Genomic DNA, 11959 nt, shown 5'->3' on the forward strand with positions numbered 1-11959 from the left:
TCAGTCATGCTTAATCAGTATACTCTTGATTCAAGTACACTCATAAGTTCAGAGCTTTCTAAGTGACTGAATTCCTTGTGCATGTGAGCTATTAAGTCACATTTAAATAAATATTCTAGATAAAGAGCTTCTGTGTATTCTAGATTATAATAAAGTATAACATTATTTTTCAATTTTCTCAGCTTAAAGTTCAGAAGTATCTCTTCTCTCACTTTTACAAGATACTTATTATCTGATATCTTGCTATTCTTTAAGTGAGAAATTATTATATTGACTTATTCTGATTTCTTACATTCTCTTAGTATATTTAATATGAACTTCTCTTATATCTGATTCACAGAATTCTCACTTATGAAATCAGATCTGTGACTGATTGTATCAGATATCACAGTACTCAATCTCTTTCAGTATTTAATATTAACCCCGGTGGCCGAATGATTAATGCGGCCACCCGGTAGCGTCTTGACGTGGGAAACCAAGGTGTGTGAGTTCGAAACCCGCAGAGGATACATTAAATCCGGAACTTAAGCACCTTAGGTTTCTAATAAATACAGAGATGTACAAATCACTTCAATAAAATTACTCTATGTTTCTGAGCTGGGAAGTTATTATCACATGTATCTAATTGTCACTTCTTTGTATTTTCTATATTCTTGTTATCTTAGCATGATCTTAACACCTGTATTTCCTTCTGTATAATCAACACTTGACCTGTATTTAACATCACGCAAGAACTCATCATAAGCTCCGCTTGTATATGAGTATAATAGAATAATAATAATAATAATAATAGTATTTAATATTAAGATTATATACTTGAAACTTCAAGATTCAACATACTAAGTGTTTGAAAGATTTCATTGTTAATTATAGATAGATAAGACTTTTGTGATCTGTAATTACTGTTATTATATGTCTGTTATTAATATATCTATTTCATAATATCAGTGTGTGCTTAATCACTAGTAATTTCTTTTTATATACTGAGTAATTGAGCTCAGCACTTAATAGTTTTCTATTATTATATATTATCAGATGCAGCTTATTATTCTTATTTATCTGTAGAAGAGCATCTCTGATAGCTCATTTAAATGTATCTATCTTAATGTAGAAAGATTTATCATGATCTGATTAAATAAGTACTGAGAATATTATTATACATTCTCTCAGTGTGAGAAAAGTCTCTTCATACACAGTATTTCAGATAATTAACTGAAACTTCTTCTTTTACAGATTAGTATTTATTTCTCTTAAGAGATCTGAGAGTGATATAGTTATTTATATGAAATCTTTGATGAATCTGCAGTAATATAAGATCAACTCAAGAAACTGTTATATATAATGTATATTTCTCAGTCACAGTTAATTTACTATAATATTCAATTTCTTTAGAATGAAGTGTATACAGTCATCACTTACTATATATTCTACAAACTTTAACTCTTCTATTTCAAACCCATACTTTGTTAATTTGATATAGAGCTTATACTCTGTTAGAGTTATAAGCACTTTATCAAGATACTTCAGATATTTATTATATAAGTTTGAGAAGACTAGAATGTTATTCAGATATATAAAATATGAGATTTCCTTCTGTTTATAAAGAATTATATTCATTATTATTTGAAAGATGATAAGCACATTTATTAGATAGAATAATATTATCAGAAATTTAAACTTTTCTTATTATATATTAAATGCTGTTTACAGTACTGACAGTTCATTTACATGAATCTGTCAGTATTCTGAGAGAAGATTAATCTTTGATAGATATTCAGTGTTTCTGATTATATTCAACTATTATTGAATCTATAACAGTGAATACTCATTCTTGATTATAAGCTTATTAAATGCTTGATAATTAATATATATTCATCACTTCTCATCTATCTTATTCATGAATAGAACTGGAAAGCCTCACACACTTAATGAGAATTATATAAGACTATATTCTAGAAGGTCTGTGATCTGATACTTCTGTTCTTCAATATATGTTTACAACAGAGAGTACATATTTTAATTGACTGATTTCATATTCTCTATATCAATCTCATGTATGAATTCTTATTTCAGTAATAATTTCAGTGAAAGATCTATTCAGAAGATCTTTTCATACTTCTTCAGAAGTTTCTTTATATACTTATTCTTCTATATATTCTTTATCTTAGTTTTCTCTGCTTCTGAGTCCTGTATAATATATAGAATGCCTTTATTATTATTATTATTATTCTTCAATTATAGATGTATATAGTCAGAGACTATAATATCTATCTGAGAACTTTTAGTTCTCAGAGTTTTTTCTATATCTGTAAAGTTAACTATTATACATTCATCAATTTCAGATATGTAAAATCAGAAAATTCCAGCTCAGAATATAAAAACTGTTTATAAATTGCAGTATTTTAACATCTTCTGATACTTTGAAATCATTTGACAATATCATGACAAAGGAAAAGAGAAAGAGAACACAGTCTTAAAGATAGACACATTAAATAGATAGATAGAAAGAAATTGAAAGAAAAAGATAAAGTAAAGAGAGCTATAGAACAAGATCTCTGCAGTTTACATCTTAAGCTATATACATATTTTAACACTCTATATAACTGATCACTGTCTCTGTTCTCTCAGGCCTGCTTCAGAGATTATCATTCTCTCTAAAGAGCTGCTGCTCAGCTAGCTTCTGTAACTAGCTTACTCATAAGTGAGATTCTCACTAAGAATAACATTATAGCTACTTAATTCTAGTTAAGTCTCTAATCTTTCAGCTGTTAATCTCAGTATTTCAGTCTATCAATTGATCATCACAGTCTTGCTTACACTAATCATCTATTAAGAGCATCTAGGTCTTGTCTCATCTAGATTCTTACTAGGCTCAGAGTATTCTAATTGAATAGTTTTTAAATCTCATTTTCTGAAAGTGAGTGTCTAGAGTGAGAAGAATGAGATCTGATCAGTTAAGCTTAACAATAATTCACTATTCTGCAGACACTCTAGATCTCAATCACTCTAGTACTGATCTAACTTAAAGCACTCAGAGAGCTGTTAATTCTAAGATCAGTGAGAATTAGCATCTGAGAACCTCTGAGATGAACATCTTAAGCTTGATGATAATTCACTATAGTGTACTCAGGGGTCTTCAGTACTGTTTTATAACTTAACAGTGAAAGCTGTAATTAAGATAACTCTTGCAGAATTCAAACCTGCCCTCTCTTAGCATTCATTCCCCGTGAGAAAGGTCACTAATTGAGGCTTCATGATAGTGTAGTTAACCACTACGTCACCGGGCCTATAGAATGCTTTTAGATGAGATCTTATAAATCATTCTCTTTACTTATTAATATATAGGCAGATTTAATTCTTCTATATCAGAGATGTGAAATGTTCTTCTTATATCAGTTGATAGAATTATATGAATCATTTTCTTCTTATCAGTTAACTGTATATAACACATACATCATTGAATCTATGAATTGAATCTTTAAAACTAATTAAGTCTGAGAATAAGATTATATTTCATATTCTGCAGCTTTCACACTTAAATATAGTAAGATTATTCTCTGAAGTGTAAGAAAACTCTTACTCTTGCAGATGATACTAAATATCAGTTATCAGATAATTTTATATATCAGAAATTCTTTACTCAGCAGATCTATTTCAGTCTTTGAATTATATAATTATCAATATATTATATAGAAGCTTCTGTATTTACTAACACTTTTACAGTCATCTCTTAATTCTTACTCAAGTGCTCTCTATACATTAACATTTCAGATCTCAAGACATTGAGATGAGTATTCACTTTATTCTCATTCACATCTCAGTTAGAAGCCTGCTTTCTCTTGATATTTGCAGAATTCAGAGAGATATCTAACACAGATATCTCTTTCACTTTAAAGACTTTTCATAGAATATCAATGAGTATCTTCAAGCTCACTGATTCTGCTAGTTTTTTAACTCTCTTAACTGTACACAGTGTGTTCAATCTTTTGTATCATGATTTTGGCATTTATAGTTGAAGCAAGCTCAATGCTCATGATACTAAGATTTTCACTCAGAGAATTTCTTTTTCAGAGAATTCAGTGCTTTAGCAATAGTATTCAAATCTAGATTCATTACATCTGAGTGTGTGACTTGTATTATAGAAGTCTGATTATCTGTTCTCTACTGAGATATACTTAATTACAGTATTTTCTATTACAACTGACTTACTTATTTCTATACAATGAGAATGTTATATACTTTCTTCACTGTGTCTAATTGCAAGATTAAGTATTTTCATTTCACTCTTAACTCAGATGTAAGATTATGAATAAAGATCTGTAAATAGAAAGATGTTAAAAGCTCTTCATTCAATATGAGATAGTGTAAGCTGAAGTATGTGAAGTATAATATAAGATTACTCACTTGTCTACACTCAGTGAAGCATTTATAATACTTATCTTATATATTCACTTTCTCAAAGTTGTGTAAGATTTATTTAGAAAACTCATTTCATATTCATGAGAATGAATATTATTCTAAGTCTGTGAGATTCATCTTTTCATCAGTCATTTATAATAACTTCACTTTTTTATGTAGAAACACAGTAGATTTTAAAACTTGTTAAAATTTTATTAACTATCTATCTATAAGTTCATATTTAATCTTATAATATAATTGTATCTAACTTAGTCAGCTAATTACAGTATTATTTTTTCAGTTACTATTAAAGCTTGATAACTCTGACAGGTCTTTCAGCTTAATATATTTCATACTTGAATTCTCATTATATGCAGTGATCTCAGATAATGTATACACTTCTGAAGAAGTTGTGAACAATTGTGATAAAATCTTCAGATTTAACATGATTATCTGTCTGTATAAATATTTAATCTTCTGTTATAGACCTATGACCTGATTTTTCCTATTCTTATATAATGACAATTATGTCAGTGAAGCTCTTCATAGTGAATGCTTCATCTGTGATGAATATCAATTGTTACTTAGCTTCTGTCTCAGCCTGTCACTGTGTACACAAGACCTTAATCTTGTTTAGAATTCTTGTATATATACAGAGTTTTACTTTGAGTTCAGCAGTTTCAGCTGCTTTTCTTACTGCTTTAAGTAAACTCTCTGAGAGATTCTGCATATCTTTCAGTTCAGATAGCAGAGAAGAGTGTTTGTATTAACTAAAAGAGATGTTTATTTCAGTGATTTCTCATTAATTGTATAATGTCTATTATTATATTATTATATTATTATATTATTATATTATTATATTATTATATAATTTCTAATTTTCATTTTCTATTATTATTATACAACTTCAGTGATAATTATCTCTCTTTTATTCTTTTGAGTAGAGAGCAGTCTTCTTTAAATCTGATTCACTACTCACTTACTCTTTCTTACATCTCATTCATTTGTATATGTGATATTTGTCTGAGTGTGAAGTTTTTTCTCAACAAGCAGAGTAGTATCAATTGAATGCTCTTTCACTTATCACTTCTTCATACACTATCTTTTGAGATGTTTTAGAATCACACTGATATGATAATTATAAATTACTTTGTAAATAGAATTATCATGCTCTGAAGAAGTTTGCACTTCTTATCAGTTTTTAGACATGCTATCAGATGTGATTCAAAGGTTGCTTAAGTCAGTGTAAGATTACAGGCGTACGCCGGCTTATTATATACATTATCTAAATTAATTATGTAGAATAGTTGAAGGTTGTATTGATAGATCTATCTACAGGAACATAATATAGTGGTGAGTCACGTGATCTAGTGGGATCGCTAACCGCAACGGCCGTAAGGGCCAACACCCCCCCTCAAGATAACAAGAATCACATACAAAAACACTCAAACCACCAAGATAGTCTGTCAAAACCAAATACAAATGTAAAATTAAACATTCCCAACTTTTACACTTGTAAGGCCTAGCAAAACCATGAATCGTGCAAATGCCACATTGTCTAGAGGTTTAGTGAGTTCATCCACTGTCATCTGAGCAGTGGAAATGTATTCTAAATCAATGACCCTCTGATTCAACTGTCAATGTGAAAAATGAAAACATGTGTCAATATGCTTGCTTCAGGCTGTAATGACTGCCACCTTTGTGAGATCTATGACACCCTTATTATCGGTGAGAATCTGTATCAGAGATGTAGTGATAAAGCCAAGCTCAATCATGAGATTCTGAATTCATATTGCCTTGCGGACCGCCTCACTAAGAGCCACATATTTGGCCTCATTGAAACTTAGAGATACACAAGATTGCTTCACTGAATGCCATGAAATCAGGCCATCTGCAAGCTTAAAAATGTAGCCGGATGTTGATTTCCTATCATCATTCAAGGGGCCGGCTCAATCGGAATCTGAGTAGCTGAAGGGTAGGTAGGAATCATCAGGGAAATCAGGGATAATGAAAGGATCAGTAGGAACAGAAAAATCAGTAGAAATGAACCTCTCATATGGGCCGCATCTGTAGAAAATACCCAGATCCATGATCTCTTTTAAATAACATATAACATGTAATAGAGCCTTTCAACATTGAGGTGTTGAATCAATGTTCCATTGAGTGAGTAGCAAGACAGTGTGAGTGATATCAGAACATGTTTTAACTGCAAGATATTGCAAGCAACTCACACTATGTTGATATCACTGAATTGTGAAATCAGCCTCTTTCTCAGATATAGAAGAATCATCAATATGGAATTCATTCTTCATTGATATTCTGATGACAGCTGCATCATCAAGGTAGAAATCTTCAACAAGGCATTTGATATATTGATAATATATCAAATCAATTCTCTTGTCTGAACAATTGATCTTCATATTCAAATACTTGATTGACTGATGTAGATTCTTGACTTTCAATTTCTCACTGAGTATACTCACTAGCTAATCAGCATTCTCAGGAGCTTTGAATATGATGTTGAGATTGTCAATGTAGATCATTATATAGAGGTGATGTCTGAATATATGATATCAGAGTGCTGAATCATGAGTGCTGACTGTAAATCTGAGATTGCTCAACAGAGCTGTTAAGTAATTATACCAGATCTTCACCGCAGGGTCCAGGCTGTATAGACTACTCTCAACCACGCAGACAAGTGTTTTCAGTGAATCTGTCTCAAATTCAGTGAGTTGTCTTATATAGATCTTCTTAGTGAGATGCTCATGAAGATATGTCATCACTATATTCACTTGACAGAGTGTTCAACCATGTAGTGCTGCTATTGTAAAAAGAATATGATTGACAGTATCAGTGATGACAGAAGCATAGATCTCTTCTCTAGAACTCTTCTTAAGTCAGTTATTATAAATCACTCAACATGATTTTCTAAGAATATCATCAGAATCAGCATTCAGGTCTGTGGGCCTATCTTTCTCAAGAAACACTCAACAGCCCGGAGCAATCAGTTCACCCCTTGAGATATCAGATCTAGAAATCAAACTCCATGTATTGTGTCTCTCCAGGTCAGTAATCTCGCGTTGCATGAACTTCTTTCAATAATCTCCTACCCCCCCTGGCCGAGATGTGGCATCCTTGTAGAACTTCAGAAGATTACCTGTAATAAGGCTTGAAGTGTAAGTAGCCAGCGATTTCACAGGCTGCAACCATGTGGAATTCAGATCATCAATATCAGAAGTGTTCTCATCATCATTAATCAGATGAATATCAGATTCCAGTATACTGGCATTATTAGTGAGTGTCACAGATGTAACAACTGATTCAATAATACAATTGATGAATTTCACAGATGTAATGACCAGTTTTTCAGTGATTGAGAATCTCACATCACTACTGACAATAATCTTGTCAGATTCAGAATGTCATAGATGATATATTGATATGCCACTGAATTCAATGATACAATAGAAATCAGCATGTAAAGAAAGCTTATCTGCAGGCCGCTGAGATTCATGCAAATGAACAAAAATCTCTGCACTTAATCAGTGAAAATGCCTTACATTCAGCAGGGTATTTGTAAGTGCACATCAAGAAATCTTATATGAACTTGAAATCACAGAGATCTCTGCAGTAGAGGGCCAAAATTTCAAGTTGTAAAGAACTGTAGATGTGAGAGTATTATTGATTATTACAATCACTGTCTCTAGAACATCTGCCCAGAACTTCTTAGAGAGATTATCTTTCAAAAGAGCAGCTCTAACTCATTCCATGATAGTACAGATCCCACGTTCGGAAACATCATCCTGATGTGGTGAATGTGGTGCCATTGATTCTCATTTGATATCATATGAATTCATAACTGTGTGCATACATGTGAATTGAAAAACATTATCAATATCAGTTCATAGAAAAGCAGGGACTGTATATCTGAGATTATTCATGAATCTGAGCCACAACTCAAAGTATTGAACAGCCTCATTCTTGGACTTTAAAAAATACACTCAACAGTAGCAAGTCGCGTCACAGGTGATAAGCATTCAGTATTTCATCCCCTGGCGGGACTCTAAGGAGTGATCAGAGAGATCTTTCAATGTACATTCATCATCTGCAAGGTCAATATGAACCTTCTCAATGAGTCAAATAGATCTAGGCATCAGTGTTTTCAAATAATCTCACATCATATCAGCCTTGACACATTCCTTGCAAAAGAACTTAGTCTTAGAATCTTTAATTATGACTCCAGTATGGGAATCCTTGGCCATAGCAATTATAGCATCAGTGTGAATGTGACTGAGGTCACAGTGTCAGTTCAAAAGAGTCTTTGATATTCTTGTATTCTTGAGACCTGTATTCGGGACTGTAGAATCAATGTTATTAACAGTAGTAGCAGCAGCCACAGAAAGATCAACTTTTCAATCAAAATCATACTCATAAAGCATCATTGCAATGTACTTGACTGCTCTGTTTGAATGATTGAGATCCTCATTGAACTCTCACTTATTGATCTTATATATGTTGTTCTGAGCAGTCTGAACTGTATGAAAAATAACACCATTCAGGACTCTGCAAATGAAAAATGAGGGAATAGTGAAAGACAATGTAAATCAGAATCCCTGATCTTCAAGCTTTGCAAATGAGAGCAGGTTAACTGTAATATTAGAAATATAGTGAATATTCTGCAAGTTAACATCACCACTCTCAATCTCTAAGATGATAGTCTCAATCTTCTTGACAAACTCAGTTCCCCCAGTTGCAGAATTGACAGAGATATTATCATTAAAAGGTTTGATATTTGAAAAAGAATGAAGCTCACTCATCATATTCAGGCTTGCACATGTGTCCAAATATCAAGATCTAGAGGATGATTTTCCGGTGACTATGAAAGAGAAATAGGACTCAATCTTTGTAATTGCTGCATTTGCTGCTGATTGAGAACTCATCAAGTCATTCTTCTTCTCTTTCTTCTTGTCATTCTTCTTGTCATTCTTCTTTTTCTTTTTATCAGAGTGTAAGATGAAACATCTGTCAACAGTATGTTCATATCTTCTGCAGTGAATGCACTTTCATACAGGTGTGCTTTTATTCTCATCTTTGTTCTTATCTTTATTCTTGTTCTTTTTCACAGTCACAGAATCAGTCTGAGACTGCTTTTTCCACTCAGTGATGATCTTCTTGAATGTATGATTGATCAGTTGCTTCATCAAATCATCAATATCAATGTTGATAATGAGTCTCTGATCAGTGAAGAAAAACTCATTCAAACATGTCTTGACAAATGATCTTTGATAATCTTGTAGATTGTTGAGAAAGAGATCATGGTATATATTCTCAGTGCTCTGACAGAGCTTCTTGTGACAGATAACAAGATAGCAGAAATGTCTCTGAAAAGTAAGATAATCATTCTTCTTGACTTATAATTTTGTCAATTCCTTGAAGACATTAACTCATTTCTCTGTCAGTGATATTGTATATTCCACATTGATCTTATCTCACAGGGCTGCAGCATTGTCAGCTTTCAAGGTTTCAATAGTAGTTCAAATGTTTCCAATAAGACTCAATAGCATACACCTATATAGAGACTTAGAATGAATCCTTCACTTCTTGAAGTCAATATGACATGTAAAAGAGGATTCTCATTGAGTTCTCAATAGAATGTCAGTTTCATCAATAACTTCCGCATCAGTCAACATATCAACACACCAGACTTCATAATTAGAGTCATCAAATGTGATCACTGATTTGATATCTAGTGCATATTTGACTTTCTTCTGATATTCTCACAACTCATCTCTTGTGATGTCTCTTTGTACAGGTGTAGTGAGATGTTGAGTGATTTCAGCCACAGTCATCTGATTCTGTAGCATCATCTGCATAAGATTCATAAGATTGCCTGCGGTGTAATAGATAGATTGATTCAGATCATCATTAAAAGTCAGCATTTCAGAGATGAGAGATGGTGAAGAATTCAATGAGTTGAAATGAACAGATTCTGCAGATGAATGTTGAGGTTGACTCTGCTTTTCTTTGTCCTGAAGTTTCTTCATTGTCTCATCATCAAATTCCATACTCTGGTGAAAACTGACCTCAGCCTTATCTTGCAAGTCAGAAGCTTTCTCATAATGAGTGATCATTCTATCAATGAGTCATCTAGTGAAGCATGTGGTTCTGAACCTTGAGCTGGACTCTGAAGTAACAGGTGTATCACTCATATCAAGATGACTCTGCTTCTTCTAGATGTGTAAAAAAAAAAGGTAAAAAGTGATATTCTTCACAATGAAGAACGCACTTTCTCAAAAATATAAAGTATATGAATCCGCTGACTGGCAGATTCAGGGAAAATGAAATATCTCTAATAAAGAGTGAGAGTCTTTTCAAAAAAGGTGAACTATTCATGTCAAAAATATGTTGGTACAACATTCTAAAAAGAAAAATGTGCCATTCAGACTATAACCTGTAGAATAGTTGAAGGTTGTATTGATAGATCTATCTACAGAAACATAATATAGTGGTGGGTCACGTGATCTAGTGGGATCGCTAACCGCAACGGCCGTAAGAGTCAACAAATTAGTGGCCGCTAGAGCCCCTTTACATTTGTAAGCATGTTCGGAAGTGGCCGCGTTATTATCCGGCGGTCGTACATTCTTCCGAATCACACAGAACAGCAGTAGAAGATGTTACATCTCAGTCACTCATACATCTGCACTGAAGAATGACAATGCAGATGTCATGAATTGAATGAACTTAAATATCTATACATAAACAAGAGTCTCTGTCATCTGAACAAATTTCTAAGTCTCTGAGATTACTTCTGAAGAAGTTACTGATTGATGTTAATACAAAGTGTATATTAACTGTAAGTGATCAGAACATATCACTTTCAACTGTCAATCAGTCTACATGCCTTCTTGCTCAAAGAATAAATCAGTGCCTGTTCATGTCAATCATGTTATATTAGAGAAAGATTCAGAAGATAACTATGAGAATATCTCAGTGAAACAGGCAAAAGATTAACTTCTGTTCAAATTTGCAAGTAGAAGCTTGAAGAGGTTAGATGATAATAATTTGAAGAGAAAATGACAATGAATGTGATTCTTATATCTACTATGATAGATAACATGTATAATATAAAGACTACGATAGACAGCAGTCTATGTCATTATGCAATGATTAAATCTTCAGTCATAAAATATTATAATATTCAGTGTATTCTCTTATCAAAACTCTGACTTCTTGTAGAATTTGATGATTCAAAAGATATTTACATCTGTCACATAATAAAACTAAACATAGATATTGAAGAACATCAATATGAAGATACTTATATATATAAAGTTAATAATCTTGACTATAATCTTATATTAGAACTTGTCTGACTATCTGAACAAGACATCTTATTAAATGCTTAAAATAGAAGCTTATTATTCTCTAATAATGATAGAATTCATGAAGATGATATTCACAAGACTATGAATCTGACACAGATTTCTGTCAACACTTATGAAATACTCTGAAAAAGAAGTTATTAATAAGATCACTGATAAGATCACTGATAATAGAATTA

The 11959-nt window shown here is 32.2% G+C and overlaps 1 protein-coding gene across 1 annotated transcript; it reads right to left on the reverse strand.

Annotated features, from left to right (window-relative positions):
* Positions 1–10175: 10175 nt before the first annotated feature.
* BDCG_01389 (uncharacterized protein) lies at positions 10176–10529 on the reverse strand (the record flags this gene model as incomplete). The annotated part of the gene is made up of 1 exon (XM_045416890.1): positions 10176–10529. One exon carries the CDS (start codon positions 10527–10529, stop codon positions 10176–10178), a length of 354 nt encoding a protein of 117 aa, XP_045273852.1.
* Positions 10530–11959: the final 1430 nt, after the last annotated feature.

Source organism: Blastomyces dermatitidis (assembly GCF_000003525.1).
Source record: "Blastomyces dermatitidis ER-3 genomic scaffold supercont1.2, whole genome shotgun sequence".
Taxonomy (NCBI): domain Eukaryota; kingdom Fungi; phylum Ascomycota; class Eurotiomycetes; order Onygenales; family Ajellomycetaceae; genus Blastomyces; species Blastomyces dermatitidis.